At 44.3% G+C, this 20678-nt stretch overlaps 1 protein-coding gene across 1 annotated transcript in view; it reads right to left on the bottom strand.

The window, feature by feature from the left end:
• LOC147901222 (uncharacterized) overlaps positions 1-20678 on the bottom strand; it is an 89714-nt gene that overhangs the window by 55407 nt on the left and 13629 nt on the right. Inside the window, exons 6-7 of the mRNA XM_087376372.1 lie at positions 20528-20650; positions 12554-12736 (exon numbers count right to left, since the gene is read on the bottom strand). Coding sequence (XP_087232498.1) covers positions 12554-12736; positions 20528-20650 — 306 coding nt within the window. The remainder of the gene's footprint in view (positions 1-12553; positions 12737-20527; positions 20651-20678) is intronic.

Raw genomic sequence — 20678 nt, 5'->3', positions numbered from 1 at the left:
TTGCGGCTCAACATGACATGAACTGATATATATCGATGAGTTTGAAGGAAATTATTGGGTCGGATGGGTAGGTTCTGAGGAAACATTGCACCTCCTTCATAGATACCTTTACAATTAGCTCAAAACACTCTACAAACTGTCATTAGACACAGAGGCCTATAACTTTCAGTAGAGACATGATATCAAATATTCAAACCCATATCGAGATGCACCTTGAAATGGGCTTCGCTTTGATATAAGTTTCGTAAGAAACAGAGAAGCGGTCGGAAAGATATGGGCAGTTTACTGGGCGGGGGTAAAAACTGTCTGAAAAAGAAACAGTCACACACAGAGAGTCATAGATTTTTTGTTTAACATCTAATACAATAACTGAAGACGTAGGACTATGCTCCTTATAGAGAGCTTCGCACTGATATAAGTTTCAGACCATTAAGCGAAAAGTTATGAGCAAAATACTGACATGGGGTCATACTGTCATGAAAAACACCTACTCCTTTTACTGGTGCCGACTTGGGAGAATACTACCTCCATGATTAGACTTCATCAACGATCCAAGTTCCATAGAGGTCGCCTAGGAGGGAAGAAAGAGCCCCTTTTGTGGCTTGAGAAATAGATAAACCATGTATACGTAATGAGTAGCCGAATAGACAACACTTCTAAGCACTTTGGAAGAGAAAGCAATGGAAAAAGAGAAGAGACACTCAAGAGAGAGAACCTGAAGTGACCTTCATTACCAATAGAGTGAGACTCCCACTCCAATGTAACTCAAAATACTACAAACACAAGGGAGAAGAAGAGGTTTCATGCGTACAAGAAGAAGCGGAAACTCCAAGACTACTCATAGAGAGAGAATGAACTAGAGAGAGATGGATTCAAGAGTCTACACAAGAGAATATCTGCAAGAGGGAGAGAAGGCTCATGGACGAGGCTTGAGGAGACTAGAGCTACAACAACATGAGGCCTAATGGTGAAAGAGATGATGAACAAGGGAGAGGAGGGCTCCTCTTATAGAGATTTTGTCACCCTCCTTCACCCATTTATAATTGCTGCCTGTAGATTCTTTTCCCCATCAATCACATAAGTCCGTATGTCACCATCCATGTCCTTTTTGGCTACTCTTGCCATGTGTCCCATCAAAAGATGCTCAAGACTCTTAAAATATTGAGAAAGTCAAGAGTCTCCCCACATGGAGTCCATAGGGACCCTCTCTTTTCCATATGTTCACATTCTCCTTATTCCACATGGGAATTCTAGAATGATTCCTCTTGACTCCACACTCCTCCACATGCCTTTCACACGCTTGGCATGTGGCCCTTCTTATATTATTGGAACACATGGACATGAGTCCACCTCTTTAAATGACTCACTCTTCCTATTTTCTAAAAACCCCATAATATCCCATACACAAATAACTCTCACCCCATACCAAGGTATTTATAATTCATGCATATGGTATTTACAATGATCCATTCCACTCATCCTCTCAATCCCATACATTATCTTAGAAAATAGAAATAAGTGAGAGCCGCTAGGCTATCACTTAAAACTCAAACTCTTATCAAACATAGAAGAAAGCAATACCAATACCAAATAAAAAATATCAAATTTTGGCGTCATAGCACTCCACATGGGAACGGCGTTCGCACGTTCCAAGAAGACGGAACACCGTTCCCTGGTAACTATGATTGAAACCCGAATTAAGGATAAAGATTGAGTGCAAGGAGTTGCCCACTTGAGAGGATGCTATGAGGAAGGCCAAGGAAAAGGAGAGAAAACAAAGGAGGCTGGCTGAGTTAAGTAATGAAATGCATGTGGGAAGCCTAGACCTCAAGTCACCTTTGCTGTGAAGGATGATCCATCTAAGGCAGAGCCTTAAAAAGAGGAATCCTTCAAAGAAGAGCTCCAAGAGATGTCAGAGCTTATGAAAAACCTCAATCTCAACTTGATGAATGGTAGAGGACGAGGAAGAACCTCCAATGGGAGAGGAGCAGGAGGGCTACCTCCTCTTGGTGCTCCATATCCTTGGCAAGCGTGGGAGTTATGTGCCTAATGTACAGTGTTACAACTATGGAGAATAGGGGCATTACAGTACTCATTGTGACAAGCCTCCTCGGGTGGGTGGAGAAATGTATTCTTTACCGGTTGGATTAAATAACCAGGGTAATGATCATAGTGTGGAGGTGGAGGACGCAGGCCAGCCAAGTAATAGTGGAGTCGTGAAGGCTATAGTTGAGGAAAAAGGCAAAGGGAAGGTGGTAAGCCTGCTTGGGTTAGAAGAGGATGAGGTGACAGCCATGCCATTGGGGAAAAGAGACCATGAAGATGAAGCAAGCACAAGTACAAAGAAAGAACAACCTGCTGAAGAGGGGTTACTTACCATAGGAAGAGGATTAAACGGGTCAAGAAGCCTAGAAGAAAATTCAAGACTCTAGACTATCCGATAGGGAAGGAGCAAGGAGAATATGATTTGGTAGAGGATCTCTCCAAGCGGAAGCCCGACATCACATTTGGTAAGATGATTAGCATGTGTCCCAAGTTGAAGGAAGAATGGAGAAGAGCAGTAAACCCTGGTAAGTGAAGCCCTCGGAAGGAAACAATCAAACTAATGTCAGTTTTTGAGCTTCCAGATATCTTCCCTTCAGTAGAAGCCTAGCACAAAGGAGTGGGACTTGGTGAGGCTTATGTCGACGGTGGAGCTCAAATCTGTGTGGTCCCACAGTCATGTGTGGAGAAATTGGGCTTAAAGATTTCATCCCCTTCAAGGTTCCGCATCCGAATGGCCAATCATGCTAGGGTTAAGACCCTAGGAATTGTGGTTGGAATGGAGATTGAAGCATTCAAGGTCCATTGCAAGGTAGATTGCCATGTCATGCCGGCTGGTCTGGGAGCTTACCGTCTCATTTTGGGAAGACCCTGGTTACGGAAGGTAGGAGCAATACAGATTTGGGGAAACGGAGTGATCACAGTACATAGTTCTAAGGGACAGAGGATGCGGTTTGATATGGTTAGTCGTGCTAAAGTTTCTGATCTTGAAAAAGAGGCAGAGGAGGATAGTGAAAGTGATACTGATAGTGAAGAGGAGAGCAGCCTTACTTCAGATAGTGATGATGCTAATGTAGCCTTTATAGGAAGGATGGAAAATCTGTAAGTGGATCTCACAACTGAACTCAGTGAAAAGGAAGAGGATAGAAGTGAGGTAATGGAGAGATTCATCCAGCCCAGGGATGCTCATGAGTCTGTACAAGAACTGATTCAGCATACAATAAACCCAGATCCTACTCCTGGAGAGAAAGAAGAATATTATAGGATGTTGTAGAAGTACCCCAATTTGTTCATCACCTCGTATGAAGAAATTAGGGGATTCCAGGGGAAGCCACTAAGAATTGAGTTAAAAGAGAATGCTAAGCCAGTATGTCAGAAGATGAGGAGATTAAGCCCAGAACAAACAGAAGTGCTGAGAGCAGAGATAGGGTTGTTGGGAGCTGATATTATAATGCCAGTGACGCATTCGGATTGGGCCAGCCCTGTGGTGATTGTTCCAAAGAAAAATGGGATATGGAGAGTATGTGTGGACTATAAGCCCTTTAATGCTGCTACCAAGAGTAATCACTATCTTCTGCCACATATGGATGACATATTAGCTGGCCATGAGATGTATAGTCTTTGTGACGGTTACTCGGGTTACTTCCAGATTGCTATAGAGCCAGAAGATCGACTGAAGACCACCTTCATCACTCCGTGGGGGTGCTTCTGTTACAAGCGGATGCCCTTTGGTCTCAAGAATGCCCCGGCTCACTATCAAGAGAATTCTAATGAGGTACTAGCTCCTTATTTGGATAAATTTTGCAATGTCTTTATTGATGATATCTGTGTGTACAGTACTCGCAAGGAGCATTTGCAAAAGCTAGATGCAAGTGGTGGACAGCTGAATCCAATTAAGTGTTGTTTGCCAAGAAGTAGTATCAAGGTTTTGGGGCAACTGTTTCTGAAAATGGAATTGCACCTGACCCAGATAAAGTGAAGGCATTGATGATGTTGTCTACTCCTTCGAACACTTAAGCAATTGCATACTTTCATTCAAAAAGTAAAATATCTTGCAAGGTTTATTCACATGCTGTCCCAGGTGTTGTTTCCGCTCCAGCAAATGGTTAAGCATGAGCCATTGAAATGGACTTGTGAATGTGAAGAGGTATTTGAAGCTGTGAAAGAGATGCTTGGTCACATTTCTAGTGTGAAGGCTCCTGATTTCAAGCAGACATTTTATATGAACCCTTCAGTGGGTCCTAATGTCATTGGAGCAATACTCTTGCAACAGGGTAAAAGCTGGAGGTACATGAGGCCCGTGTACTACACCAGTAGGGTGAAAAGTGAAGCTGAAAGGGGATATACAGCAGCTCAGTTGGTGTTGGCCAGCTTGGTATATGTTTGTCGGAGGTTCCGACCGTACTTGTTGTCTCAAACTTTCGTAGTCTTGACCAATTGTACCTTGCTTCCGCAATTGTTGAGCAATACTAATCTCTCAAGATGTATGATTAGGTGGAAAACTGAATTGCAAGAGTATGCATTTACCTTCCTGGTAGAAGAATCTACAAGAGCATCATTGGCTGATCTGCTCACGTACAAAGAGGGTCCCATATTGGTGAAAGAAGTGGAAGAACGCACAGCAAAGATGGAGGACCAAGTTTTGGAAAATGCATTTGTCTTGCATTTTGATGGCTGTTTCAAAAAGAGTTTAAACAAAGCAACCGGAGGAATTGTAGTGCATGATTCAGAGGGGAAAGAGGTTCAAAGGGCATGCATTCAGCTCAAGGCATGCAGCAATAATGAAGCTGAATATGCAGCTTTGTATGAAGGCCTCCAGGTATGTGCTAACCTGGGAATTAGGGGATTGATAATCAAAGGTGATGCTTTGCTGGTTGTAAAACAGATTTTAGGTGTTTGGAAAACAAAACATGTCCATCTCAGGAACTGGGTGAGTATCATCAAGAAAAGATTGGAACAGCTTGAAGCCTGGACTCTACAGCATGTGGGTAGAAGTCAGTATACTGCTGCTCATGATGCTGCCCAGGGAATGACTGAAGCACATGTGAAGGCTGCCAGAATACAAGAGCCTCTTTACAGAGATAGGGAGTTCCTAGCAAAAGAAGAAAGTTTTCTGCTGTCCGGAAAAGTTCCTGAAGAGATATCCAAGCAAAAAAGATACAAATTTGTGAAAGCCTATCAACCTTATGTCATGATTGGTGATGTTTTGTACATGAAGGGAACTGATTTGATTTTGAGAAGGATAGCATGGCATTCGGAGATCTTGCATATATTAGAAGCCAATCATGAAGGTATATGTGGAGGCCATTTTGCCTTCAAGATCATGTTGAGGAAGATTCTGAGAGAGGGGTATGTATGGCCTTACTTACAGAGGGACATCACGCATTGGTGTAAGTCTTCCTTCCAGTGCCAGCAAATGGGTAAGAGAATCCTTCATCCAGAGCTTCAAAATGTAGTAGTTGCTTTTAATATCTTTGAGAAATGGGGTATTGATGCAATCGAACCAATGCCGATGACTGCGCGAGGAAACTGCTACTTGTTGACTGCTGTTGATTATCTGTCTCGATGGGGTGAGGCAAAGCCTATAAAAGCGGTCAATGCAAAGACAGTCACTAAGTTTATTTATAAAGATATCTGTTGCTGATTTGGTGTACCCTTGGAGCTTGTATCTGATGCTATACGGACGGACTTCACGTGTACGGAGTACGAACAATCTGAGAGCGGCGCCAAACGTGCACGTACGGAATGCGACAGATCTGTACGACGCTGCAGTACGGAATGGTGGCACAGGAGCTGTACGAACGTACGGACCTGGCGGCGGTGCGGGAGCAGAACTGTATGGGGCGGTATGAAATACGTACAGTTGTATGGGCTGTACGGAACGATGACCTTGGGCTGGAGTGGGCTGAAGTGCGGGAGCTAAGAGCAAATGTGGGAGCAAGGAGCAGATCCGAAAAGGAGAGCTGCTCTGATACCAAATGTGAGAAACAATGAGAGCAAGAAGAGAGTGAGCTGAACGTAGGTCACTCAAAAGGTGGACCGAATGAAGTGTAGTACAAGAAAGAGATGTGGGGTTTTGTCTAAGTGACAAAACCCTATCTTATCACTAACCGTAGTTAGAGATTAGACTGTGGTTAGGGGGGAAAACTTCTAAGAGGGAAAAGTGCCCCTAACCCACTTATTACATTACATTGGCCACTGCCTAGAATATAATAATAATTCTAACACCACTCTCATCTCTCTTTGTCCATGCTAATCAAAGACATATGGTGACTTTCTACATGAAGCCAAGTGACACAAAGATCGATTGCTCAAAGTGTCTAGACGAGATCAAGAGATCTTAATGGGGCCCATCTATCAAGATCAAGAAATCCCGATGGAGCCCAACTATAGAGGATGGATGTAGATTCTTCCATGCAGGAGACATTGATCGGAGGTCACTAGGTAGATGATGCAACCAAGATTCAAAGAGCTCAACATGGCAAACCTGTCGACGTGTTGATCCCCTCCTTACTCGATCACTTGAGGAGAGATGAAGGGAGTGACAATGGTGCTTGCCAAGCAATGAGCTATCTCTTGATGACCATAGAGGAGGAGAACAGGCACAGATAGGCTGATCACCAACAGCCTCCTACCACTACTATCATTCCTCGATAACACTAGCCTTCACCATAGCCATTGTCTGCCAAAATTATTTCCTCTATCCTCCACCGATAAATGGCCTCGGTCCCTAAGACAGCATAGTGAGGATCCAACATGTAGGTAGACGGATGACCACTTAGTTTCTTAGTATTGAGCTTCCATGGCTCTCTTAGAGACTGGTATGGTATGCTATGTATACTTGCTAGCCGCAAACACATTGTCATGTATCTCTATAACTGTTCTTTTTTTTCTTGGTTTATTTGGGTGTGGAAGAAGTTTGCCACAATCCCTGGCATCCAGTTTGTGCTTCCGAACCAAAAGAATATCAATAGGTCCCCTAGTAACACCTAGATGTAGCTGATTGTGAATCAGCTGCTTACAACAACAATGTGGCACGCCGCCTAGGCCCTGTATGTTCCAGCTAATGATCCTCATCGGTGCAAGGTAATCGGATGAAATACCTTACCCGTCCTGGTAGCTAAAACAAACCTCTCCTGAAGCATCCCTCCTGCTGAGAGGAGGAAAATCAACTGGAGAAAGAATCCCTACACCTATGGAGGGGGATGCCCTGTCAATAGGGATTCCCAAGACAGCATTCCCAAAGGTGGAGGGAACAAACTCCTCCTCCGCGATGTTTGCCAAATCTGCCAGTACAGAGAATGAGTTCCTATGAATCAAGCCTGGCTGAGGAGTACGAAGAATGCCTGCACTCGAGAACAGTGAGGGTGACAGAGGGGCAACCCTCTTGCCTCTATAAATGGAGGTGGAGTGAGGAGCAATAGAGGCTCGGGTTTGCACCCGAGAGGAGCTAGGAGCCTAAAAATCAAAATGAGCATCATCACTGGTCTTGTCCCGTGAAGGTCTGGAATATCTCTGTACGGGGAGTGAAGCATCATAAGGCCCCTCTTGATCTACAACTAGTGGGACAGGAGCTGAGGCATCCATTGCATCACCCTCTCAACCAAGAGTTCCTTAGCAAGCTCCAGTTTTATCACAATCAGTTCCGGAGAACATTCTGAGGACTAATGAGTGTCATATGCAATGAGGATCGCCATTGGACAATTGTGGATGGCAGCTTCTGTGAGGAACTATTCTTTGTTGTACTTGTCTCATAGGCTTGTGAGACCTCCTAAAGATATGAGTATTTCTTTCTTTCTTTCTTTCTTATTTCTTTCTTTTGCTCTCTCATATGCATCTTGTGGAACCACCACTACTTTGTCACCTGCAGTTTGGAACGAGAATGGGACCATGGTGGTCCTTGCTAGTCAACCTTGTTGAGACTTCCCAGGGGAAGATCTTGCATTGTATAATGAGACACACTAGAGCCTAGAGAGCGGGCTACCCAGAGTACATGGTTTATGAAATCAGAAAGATTGATACACCTAGCTAGCGTAGACATGAGTTGGCGGATTCAACAACACTGAGATATATTGCAAAATAGAAGAACCAACATAATTCTCTCCACAGACCAACGGGTCTTGTTGGAGAGAGATTGATGAGCCACAGAGTTGAAGCATACAAGTCGACACTCACTTATCAACAATCGAGCTGCCAAAAGATTGCCAAAGAGCTAGAATCACCCAAAAAAGGTAAGTGGGTGGAGCAGTCCTTAACATAGGAGATGCTGCCTAAAATCAAGGTCACGAACAAGAATAATCATCCGAGAAAAAAGGCTTTATTAATCACGATCACAAGCCCTCCCTCCAAGAATCAATGTGGCTACCTCGTCAACAAATAAGTGTGCATGAAAACCATGCACCAAAGTAGCGAGACCATACTCACCATCCAAAGGTTTGCATGCTCCAACAATTTGCCCTCAAACTGAGGATGGGTAACACCAAAGGAGAACGCTATCTGTCACACCACCCCCCAAAGTCCGTGACATATGGAGGTGGAGCTGATCCAACCATATGAATGGTTGATCTCATCTTGTGGAATCTGAGAAGGCCAGGAATCCAAACTGTACTGGTCAGGAGTCTAGGTTGGTTGGTCCCTCCTCTACCCCTGTCCCCTGCCCCCTTCCCCTTCCCTCCCTGCCTCGCCCCCTTCCCCCCCACCCCCTACTCCCGCCTCTCAGCCCCCTTCCCCCACTCCCTACCCTCGTCCCTACCTCTTCCTCTCAGCCCTCCCTACCCTCGCCCCTACCCCCACCTCTTAGCCTCCCTACCCCCGCCTCTACCTCCTCCTCTCACCCCCCTACCCCTACCCTTACCCCCTACCCCTGCTCCCTCCCTCTCCTCTCTTACCCTCACCTTCTTCCCCCGCCCCCTCCCCTCACCTCTCAGCCCTTTCCCCGCCCCCTCTTAGCCCTCTACTCCTCCCTTACTCCTCCCTGTCTCCCCCCCCTCGGCCTCCCCTTCCCCCTCACTCTCCTCTCCCTATCCCTTACCCCCTACCCTCTCCCTTCTTCTTCTTGCTCTCTCCTCTCCCTTCATGCAGCAGCAAAGGTTTTGGACGGATCCTCATTGTGATCAAATCGGTCTTTTTTCTGCCCAGATTGACAAATGGCTTCCCATTCAGTCAATCCTCGACTGCTTCCACTGGCCGCGAGACAAGTATTTTTTTCGAAAGACCAGTTGCAACGCAGCTCAAAAAAGATGTAGAGCTTGAAAGCTCTACTTCTCTACTTCTCTTCATGCCCGCATCTATGGTTTCCATCCTTAAGGCTATAGGCAAGGGACTGGATGCTCGCATTGTTACCTGGAGACCTTGCACCCCGTCTCACTGACGTTCACTTATTGGGGTGAGGCTTTCTTCCGGGAGGTCTTGATACTCCAGAGTCTGCAGCTACAGTGCTTAAGGCTAACCCTCTGATGCTAGGCTCTAGGAGGATCTACCATCGACTCCTTCCCTCCATTGGAGCTGCCTTTGGTCTGGTTGCAGAGATCACCTCCCTCCCCGGCATGCCCTCTTTAGCAACGGAGGTAGTCAGGTCAGATGGGGTGCCCAGAGTTAGGGGCCTAGTATGTGAGCCTAACATCATGGATGACCATATTATGCTTCAACGTCCGGATGGCTCTTTCTTTCACTAGAGAATTGAGATCACAGGCAAGTAGGACTAGTGCAGGATATGCAGAGCCCTTGGGCACTTTGCTAGAGATTGCCCAAGGAAGAAGAAGAGACCCAATTGGTTTTCTGGTGCGGCCCCTCCTTGTACCGCTCCCTCAGCACCATCTGCTCGCCTTGCATCTTTGACACACGCTACTAGGCCATCTCCAGTGTCACACTTGGCTTCAGCAGTGCGCCTAGGATCCTTAGCAGCAGCACGTCCTGGACCCTCAGTTAGGCCCGCCCGGGTTCCCTAATGGGTACCACTCAAGGTTATGGATCCTCCATCCTCACAAGAAGACACCCCCTGCCCCTGACCCTCCTTTGACTTCCGCCTTAGTTCCCTCCAAGTTCCAATCCCCCCACATGCAAGATCTAGACTAGTGTAGAGCTAAGAAATACAAGTAGGCGGCTGAGCAAGCACTGACACCAATTGTAGGAAATTAAAAAGTTTGATAGGCCTAACTAGCATAGCCACAAGTTGGTAGATTCAACAACATTGGAGATCTATTGCAAAATAGAAGAACCAACATAATTCTCTCCTCAAACCTATGGCTCTTATTGGAGAGTGACTACGAAGAGTGACGAGCCAAAGTCAAAGCATATAAGTCAAACCTCAAAAGGTAGATCGACAATCGAGTTGCCAAAAGATCACCAAAGAGCTAGAATCACCCAAAAAAGGTAAATGGATAGATCAGCCCTTAACATAGGAGATGCTGCCTAAAATTAAGGTCATGGCCAAGAATAATCATTCAAGAAGAACGGCTATAATCACGATCACGAGCCCTCCCTCCAAGAATCGATGTGGCTACCTTGTCAACATATAAGCGTGCATGAAAACCATGCACCAAAGTAACCAGCCCATAATCACCATCCAAAGGTTTGCATTATTCCAAACACATGGGTACACATGTTAGTCCACATATAGATCGGAGACCCCTATACACAGAGGGGTGCGGGGGTTGGAAGTAGTGGAAGTTCTCTTTTTCTCCCATCTCTAGGCACATGTCATCGTTACTAGTACAGATAAGCATGCTCATTATATGTAGATCGGACTCAAGAGACCCCAGATCACATATGTGTACATTACAGCATGCTAGTGCCCTCCATACACATCCAACTACGTTATGACCACCTCAGGGTGAGGGAAAGACTAAGCAATCTTGGGACTTTGAGAGGACATTAGGAGATACATGCAGCAAGGTGACGTCCAACTCACTGTGGAATAAGGCCGGAGAGAAGATGTACGCATACCTGGGAAAGATGAAGAGATTGATCACCAAATGTGACCCATGCCCAGATGCAAAGTACCTCACGGCATGGTTCATAGCAGGTCTAAGAAAGAAAATCTGAAAGGATATGAAAAAAAATAAGCAGCCATGAAACATTCAGTGCTGCTCATGTGGCCAATCAAGGCCGACACCCCTTGGGAAGACTGGAACTTCCCAAATATAATGGTAGGGGAAACCCAGCCCGCTTCCTCCAGCATTTTGTTACCGCACCGTCGAGCAGGTGGCGATCAATCCCATGAAACCAAGGTGGCTTGGTTTCCAATGGCCTTAGCTGATGAAGCGTCAGAATGGTACCTAGACCTTCTCGTGGAAGAACACGCAACATGGGACCTACTTCAAACCGAATTCAAACGACGCCTTCAAACGGAGAGGCTACAAGATGATCCCGCTCTCCAACTCAGCAAGATTAAAGTGCTAGTACCAAGGACACATAGGCAAAGATCTTATATTTCTAGGCAGATGCCCTAGCACTACTAGATCTTCCGCTTGGAGAGTTCAGATGTAGGTCAAAGAATACATACTAGATCCACAATCATGTGATACGGGAGGTATTTGCTCTATGTGCACCACTAAAGAGGTGGCCATGGTCAAAGATATACATGCTGCCCACATGGGGGTGACTATAGTATAGTGGACTATGTCATGGGATCCCCTACCTTCGTGTAAGGCTTTTTTATCACAAGTACAGCCCCTTATGCTAGGAGCAAACCATTCCCACTCCTCTTTTGATCTAAGACTCCCTCGAACCATGCATGACAACCTTCTCCACATACTACCAGTATGACTTTGATTGCTCCCTAGACCACATTTGTGGTAGTTATCTTGCAACTCTCCTAGAGCACATAGAGGATAAGCAAAACATTGATGCCAAAGATCTCCTTCTCACTAGATCTTTCTATATCGCAGTACAGTATTGCTTCCCCTATACAATCAAAACTCCAAACGAATCGAAAGGGCCTATATCCCAAAATGGTTGGTGTGATGACAAAGATAAAACTCTCATGGCATCTGCATCAATCGCAAAAGAGTGACTTAAAAGTTTAAGACCTTGGACCTCCTCCATGTGGCAAAATATATGAAATAATTCTCCACATACCATATGCAGTCTCATCGCACATTTGCTTCAAATTCAAAACTTTAGCATATTTGTTTAAGATAATGTACAAAATCTGTTGTATGAAGGATCTTCCAAACCCATGAAAAATAATGGTCGGTATCCTGTGTGAAAGTGAGAGTACTACGTGGCTTGTACCACTCCAAAACGAGATTAACCCTCGATATAGACTTTAAAAATGCTGCATGTTGAGATTGATGCTTCAGTTTAAAGAAATTCCCTTTGTAAAAAATGTGTTGTCAGCACAAAGAAGGAAAAAAACATCTTTGTATTTTTGGAAACTCTCAAGGTTTGAGGCAGGCTTGAATACCATTTTTAAAATCCTCTCCAAATCACAAAGATCACACAAAAAAGAAACAAAATCCACAACCATATTTTAAAAACTCAAAAAGTTGGGGAGAGTGAGGGGACAAACTTGATACTGCCCTATTCGCATTAAGGCATTCCCAATGTTTCTCATGATTCTAAAGCGTGTCTCCTTATAAGAATTTGGAGTCTGGTCAAGTGCCATTCTATACATTTTTATTTCCAAAGGGTAGTTTCCTTGCTTGTAATATATGTATCCCATGTTGATCCGTATTCTGCCTCCTTGTGTGAACTGCACATTTTTAAAACTTCCACAATTTTATTTTTTGTTACCAAAATGGAATTTGTTAAGACACATGAAGTCCCATAAAAATTCAAGCTTTTCCTTCTTGAGAATCTTATAGAAATTTCCCAATGAGCTAGGTCCTTTTCAAAGTTAAAGTTTTTCAAAGCATGTAGAATTGTGGTCCCGACAACCCAACATATACATTAAAAAGCCAAGCAAAAGGCATGATACAATTGTATGCTTCTTATATAATGCAACACCAAGAAGGCAAGTCAAATTCCTACAAATATAGATTAAGCAAAGATCTTCTTATAATTAGTACTTTTAGACTTGGAAATCAAAATACCAGATGTATTTAGCCTAAGCTTAAAACTTCGCATTTCTTTGAGCTCAGCTCCTGTGCTGACCCTCAACGTGTGTCAAATACATCCTCTCCTCTCCTCTTGCTTGATCGCCTCCCTCCTACCCATGCTCTGCTTTCTTCTTTTCAACATGCAAAAAGAAAGAAAGAAAGAAAGTCTATTAATGTCCACGGGGGACCAAAAGGTGCTAAAGTGTCACTAAAGGATTCCTCCTCTTTGTACCATCCTTCAGAAAGTCCCCCAACTCTGATCTTCAAAGCATTGTCACGTCGGAAGAGCAGAAGAGGCCTACAGATGCTTGGGTTCAGGAGTGCCTTGCTATAGCAAGGGCTCAGCAACAATCAATGTTAGATCAGAGAGCAGAGTATGCCAAAGAGTCATTTTGGACTCAGACGGGAGGTAGAGTCAACAAACAATTCTTCTCTACTCTTGGCCCAAGACATAGTAAGGAGAGTGTTTCACAGCTTGTTGACTCAGACGGAGTTTTACAGACACATCCCTAAGTCCATGTTGGCACAGAGACAATAGTATTGTCACATGCTATTGAGAGTGTGTACCCACCTAGCTCACATGGAATGTGCCTCCACACACACGATGCATGTGGGATGATGCATTTATTAGGAGAGCCCCTCCTTTTGGTATAAAAGGAGGTGCTTTTTCGTGATGCGACATGCTCACTCTTGTATAGAAACCGCTCTTGTACTTTGATTTCCTATTCTCCCTCACTTCCAATATAGTATGTCCCTTCTTCAAGTTGATGTGTCCATCCCTTCACCCCCTCTTGCCATGACTGCTCTTTCTGCCCTTCACAAGGGCAAGTGCCCTGACTCAAATGGGCTTACTCCCTCTTTTTTTATTTCATTTTGGGATCAAATTGGGGACCACATTACCTCAGCCCTGCAGGGCGTTTGGGACTCGAGTGAGATGCCAGACTCACTTACGGAGGGCCTCATTTATCTTATCCCAAAAGGGGGTTGCAGAAATTTAGTGTCTCAGTGAGACCCATCAATCTACTGGGTACTTTGTACAAAATTTTAGCAAAAGCAATCAGCCTACATTTGCAGCCCTTTCTTTCAAATCTTATACAGACACATGGCAGGAGCATCTTCGATAACATCTTCTCATTTTGGGAGGCTTCTGACTGGGCCATGCATAATGGCCATAGGCTTGCCATTCTACTCCTGGACTTTGAGAAAGCTCACAAGGCCTTATATCCAAGGCCATCACGACCACCTTATTGTCTATGGGACTAGTGTCCCATGGCACACGTGTCATTCATGAGACCCTTGAGGGTTGAGGCACATTTCTCCAAAATCCCCCTCCATGGGCCAAAATCCATCAGACAGTATATTCTAGGCAACTCATGTTGATAGTGAGTACATGAGTGCACAGCACGTGGATCCATCAACGGGAACATCAACCGCCGCCCATTTCTACACTGCTGACAAGGTCTTCACGACATGGCCGTCAACTCAATCACCACATCCCATAGCTATTGCCGCTAATCATGGGCACATAGAGCACGACCAACCTAGCCATCGCTCCATAGATCTATTGTCACGTATCAACTGTGCAAAAACCCACAATTTGCAAACAGTCTTATGCCTGCTCTAATACCAATGTCAAAGCTCCCTAAGGGAGCATGTGTGTAAACCCGCCCCATAAGCAAACACTCCTCCTCAAGACTTAAAAGTGCCGGCTGGGATATGACGATGTCTTCTCACAAGGCCTTATATCCAAGGTCATCACAATCCCCTTATTGTCTATGAGACTATTGTCTCATGAGCCACGTGTCATCAGGCCAACCCTTGGAGGGTTGAGGCACATGTCTCCAACACTTTTCAAGAATTCGTGAAAACCAGATATGAGAGTAGAATTCGTGAAAACCAGATATGAGATTCTTACTTGATGCACCTTTTACCATTCTGTATGTTCTGCCCTTCATAAGGGCAAGTGTCCTGGCTCAAATGAATTGATCCCCCCCTTTATTTCTCTTGGGACATGATTGGAGACCATGTCATTTCAGTCCTACAGGGCATTTGGGATTCTGGTGCAATGCCTAATTCACCTATAGAGGGTCTCATTCATGTTATCCCAAAGGGAGTGTGCAGAAATTTGGTTGCCCAAATTAAGGCCAATCACTCTTTTGGACACTTTTCATAAGACCTTGGCAAAAACTATTAGTTTGCGATTGCACACTTTTCTCCTAGATCTCATTCATCCAAACGGCTTTTGTGCATGTCCGTGGTTTTCCAGATGCTTGGATCAAAGGGATCTCTTCCCTATGTGCAGATCAGCCCACAGCCAATGCTTATCAGAGGTGTCAGAGGAGAGAGATTTCAGATTTCTAGATGATCAGTCCAATAGAGGCACCCTCTTATCCATGGCTGAATCTATGAGCATCTTTTTGAGATCTCAAGTTGACAATATAGGACCGAGGCTTCCCTAGAGGCAATATGAGAAGCTCTAGGACATTGAGCTTGCTGATGACACTGCTGTTTTTTTGGACGCCACTGCCCAGACTCACATCTTTTAGGACAGCCTTGGATTTATTTTGTTCTCAGGTGCACATATCAATTGGAATAAATCCGATGGCTTCTGGATTAGTGATGAGGACGCCCCAAATTGGAGGGCTGATTTTGGTTTCATGGATTTGAGAAGTCTCTCTATTAGATATTTGGGCTGCTAGGTCAGCATGATTCTCTCCATCGCAGCAGTTTGCTCATATGTTGGAGAGTATCAAGACAAAACTCTTTTTTTGGAGTTCAGCTATATTTGACCTCGCATCCGGAGTGGTATTTGTTAACCAAATACTGATGGCCATACCTGGTTTATTTATTCTTCCTAGTGCCACCCTAGGGAATGCATCACTCAGTTCAAAAGGTCAATAAGGACTTTCTTGTGGAGTTAACTTAATGATTCTACAGATACTAGAGCCAAAGCGACTTGGGAGACATTGATTCTCCCCACACAAGAAGGGAGTCTCAATCTCATTGATCCAGAATTGTAGTGCAAGGCCTTGCTTTGCAAGGTTGTAGTCACGTGGCTTTTTCTAGGACAAAAGCCTTGGAAAGATTTCTTTTTTTGTTGCATATAGTTTTGCTCCCCCTCCTTAGGTGGTGATTGGACAGACAATACCAAGTCGATCTTTACCTCGGTGCACTTAAGATTCCTTCCTCCCCTCTGTGGCAGCCATCTTGATGGGCTTTAACATTAATCTTGAGAGAATCCCACCCTCTTCACAGGAAGAGATTGACAAGCAACCTATCATGTGGAGCGACCTCATACGTTGGTGACCACGGAGGGTCTTTGGCACTTATGGCAACATGCCGTGGTCTACATGGAAAAAAGAAACCACTTTCTCTATGGTCTCTTGGAAAGATTTCAAAAACCTTCCAGATGATCATAAGCTTCAGTTGGTCCGTCAACTCATAGGAATTGAAAGAATGATCAAGCAGATCGATGTGGCCTTACCCTTGGACTGTGTTCTCATAGATGGCAAGCTTTACCATCACTCTAGATGGCTTGGGGCTTTAACAAGGTCAGGTATCCCACTTCAGGTCATAGGGCTCTGATGAAGTTTAGATAGGGATGCCTTGGTTTTCAATGTTTACTCTAGAAGTAGGTTATCTAAATCTAGGGATATATATTTCCTTGTGGACCTTGTTTTTTAGCTTGTCAAAGGTTAAGGACATGTGCAGCAATGTTTCTTCACTTTAGGTTGGTGTCTATGCCCAAGCCCGAAGAACAGTCATGGAGGATTCGGTTTAATGGAGGTATCCCCATAAAGTGTTTGCATTGGGACCCTGCAGAGCAGGATTGGATTGAAATAGGGAAGCGTAAGAAGAGCCTCCCATTTCTTTGTTTTTTCAGAGAAAACAAACTTCTATTAATTAATTCCTTAGTGACACGGACACCAACCACTACACCCCAATGAAGGGTACAATATAAATACACAAGGATATCCCCCTGGCTGCTGGGATTATCTCGTACAAAGGGATTAAAAAATAGCCACTCCGTTGGTTTATAATGCCATATCATACCACCATCTATAAAATGAAGAAAGGGGCATGGCTCCTATATATTGATAAAAGCCTCCCTCCTATGCCTAGTGCAATCCGAATCTCCCTGGAGTCTACCTCTAAGAGTATGAATAATATCTAGTCAAATGTTGGCTAGTGTCTCTGAGGCTGATATGGTCTGCTCTATGGCCTGCCTGGAACTAGCTATCTAGGCAATGATCATCGTCATCATCTCCCATCAATGACCTGGCCACGTGTCCACACCGTCTCCATGAAGTTCGAAGTATGGATGAAGATCAACTCTTGCCCTACCTATTTGAACAACGAACTCCCCTGAATGTCTCATACCCTAAGTAGGTCCTTCCTTTCTTACACAATTAGCAATGCTAGGAGGTTTCATCTCAGCCTTAGGGGTTGGAAGCCCACCGGAGCTCCTCATTGGGATAGTTTTCAGATTTCTATAAATTTGAAGAAATCTCTTTGGAGAAGGCTGTAGAAGTCACTCTAGAAGTCCATTAGGAATAGAAAAATCACTATTTTCTTCTGGCTTTCTATTCATGGAGGGATTGCATTGAACCAATGGAGATCCAAGTTTAAGTCAGCCCCTACTTGTCGTCCTTGCCTTTCTTTTCTTCTTTTTTGTGAGAAGGGACTTCCATTATGTATGAAAGAACCTCCGAGAGCAAAGCCAAGTAGAGAAGTACAACATGCAAGGCATGAGAAAATAAAACCAAATGGCAAAATCGTCATTATCAGATCCCATCCATGAGTTTGTTGTTCAAATCCTATCTATCTGAACGACGAACTCCCCTGGATGTCCTCGTACCCTACAGAGTGAGCAATGCCAAGAGGTTTTAGCTCATCCTTAGGGGCTAGAAGCCCACCAAAGGAGAGTTTTCAAATTTCTTTAGTCTTGGAGAGAGAAGACTCTAGGAAGTCCCTCTGGAAGTCCATCAGGATAGAAAAATCACTATTTTCTTCGGGCTTTCTATTCATGAAGGGATTGCATTGAACCTGTGGAGGTCCAAGTTTGGATCAGCCCCTACTTGCCCACCTTTCCTTTCTTTTTGAGACTTCTATTAAGTATGAAAGAACCTCCGAGAGCAAAGCTAAGTGGATATGTACAACATGCAAGGCATGAGAAAATGAAACCAAATGGCAAAATCAAGCTCTTCTAGTAAAGCAAGAAAATAACCAAGGTTGAGGATGATAGTGCCACCTCAACCATGTGGGGGAGAGCACCTTCAGTCCCTCAAGAAAACATTCCTCTTGGTGGAGGCTGCTTGTGAAGACCCCTGTGCAGTCCCCCAAATGGCTACCAAAGAATGTACCGTGTCCGTAGAGATACTAGCCAATGTGTGTGCGTGGTGGACTTGGGAACCATTCAAAGCCTCCATACATCTAGATCTGCAAATATGTCATGATGATAGTACTCTTGAGGCTGGCCCACGCTTTCAAGATAGCAACCATAAGAGGGGAAAAATACTCTGAGATGGACTAATGTAAAAAGTCATCTGGTACTATCGTTCCCATCTGGTACAATTGGAAGGCATGCAAGACTGTATGCATCTCATGAAGAAATCCTTCCAAGGTTCCTGCCCTGACAAGAGTCCTCTAACCACCATCTTGCATAATAAAGCTCTGCTCTACAAGTCTCGATCTAAAATATTGAGGCCGTCTTCCCACTTGGGTAGAATAAGAGTCTCCCAAGCCACCCTAGCTCTGGTATCTGATGAACCATCTAGAGCACTCCAAACGAAATTCCTTATTGGTCTTTTGAGGAGAGTGATGTAGTCCCTAGAATTGCACCAACAAGAATAATAAACCAAGCCATGGCCACAAATACTTGGTTGCCCACCACTAGCTTGGAAGCGAGGTCAAGTTTGGCTGAGCTCCAAAAAAGAAGCTTCCTTTTGACAGTCTCTAGCATAGGAGTGAATTGTTGTGATGGAGATATGCCCACACTGAACTGGCAGCCCAGGTACCTGATAGGGACACCCCTGTGGATCCAAGTAAAACCAAAATCAGCCCCCAAGGCTAGAGTGTCCTCATCACTAATCCAAAAGCTATTGGATTTGTAACAATTGATGTGTGCACTTGGTTCAGTGCGTTGGCATCCAAAAAAGGTAGCAGTATCATCAACCAACTCACCATCCAAGAGCTCCTCATCCTGTCTAAGAGGAAGTCTCAGCCCAATAATGTCCACCTGGAATCTCAAAAATCTGCTCATTGCTTCAACCAAAATAAATACAAGAAAGGGGTCCCTGACAAACTGATCTGGAAATCTGAAATCTCTTCTCCCTTTCTCCTCTAATAAGCGCCTGATTGTTGACTAATTTGTATACAGAGGAAACCCCTCTAATCCATGCATCTGAGAATCCGAAACATCCAAGGGTACCTTCCAAAAAACTACAATCTACTTTAGCCACTGTGTGTAGCCCAATTTAAAGCTTCTCAGAAAGAAAAATATTATCAAAAATGCTTCCGCCTGCACAAAGCCAGGCTGCGTATCATGAATAAGATCAGGAACAATGGACTGCAAATGTAGACTGATGGGTCTCCATTGGGAAATGAAATTTATGCAACCTCCCTTTGGGACAAGATGAATGAGACCCTTTGTAAGTGGATCAGGCATCATACCAGAGTCCCAAATGCCCTGCAATGCTGAGGTAATATGGCTCTCATTCATATCCCAGAAAGCAATCCATCTAAGCCCAGGCATCTATCCTTGTGGAGGGCAAGAAGTGCAGTCTTGAATTCCATATTGGTTAAAGGGACATCAAGTAAATCTGTCTTATGGGGTTTCACCAATACTGGAATATTTTGCCAATACATATGTTTGGCATCTCTAGCAAGTGAATCAGAATCTGCTGAAAAAAGGCAGGCATACCATGTCTTGGGCCAAGAGTACACTGTACACACTCGGATGGCCATTTGGTTAAGCATGCAAGCGTCCTCCTGGGCGGCCGTCGCCACGAGGACTATCTTCCTCAAAGGCTTCCTTTTTCTCGAGGTCCACCATAGTGTGAGGTGGCAGTTTCAGCCTCAACCTTGGAGCTTTATTGGTTCTTCTTGATAAGTAGGTTTTTGACCCACTTAGGATATTTTATTTTTCATGCTATGCATGATGCACTCTTGCACGAGCATTTGCTCTTGGGGCCTTTTTCCTACTTAGCATAAGTCTTTTCATTGGGAGAAAAAAAGAAAACAAATCATGGACAATGTTCATCACCACCCTTGTCTAGAAGTTATTCATTGAGTCTTCCAATAATACAATGCAAGTAAGTGAATCTTTTCTTTCACTGTATTTAAATGGTTCAGTTTTCCGCTCAAGATTTAAGGTTTAACAAAAAGACAATATTAACAAAACAGCAAGAGAGAGATTTTTCAGTAGCATATCACTAATTAGATACCTGCCTGTTCTTTACTATTTGAGAATATGTGCTCAAGGCTTCTGAGAAAAGATTGTTCATTTGATATTGGTATCCCAGATTAAAGCAAACAGCAAATGTAAGCTCAACATTCAGCTGGTCGACCTGCATCATAAAATAGCCATTAGATGCT

This window comes from Dipteris shenzhenensis, chromosome 6 (genome assembly GCF_047967505.1).
Source record: "Dipteris shenzhenensis isolate YYH24624 ecotype China chromosome 6, Dip_SZ_1.0, whole genome shotgun sequence".
In the NCBI taxonomy this organism is placed as follows: domain Eukaryota; kingdom Viridiplantae; phylum Streptophyta; class Polypodiopsida; order Gleicheniales; family Dipteridaceae; genus Dipteris; species Dipteris shenzhenensis.
The sequence above is the reverse complement of the archived record's forward strand: the minus strand, read 5'-3'. Positions and strand labels throughout refer to the sequence as shown.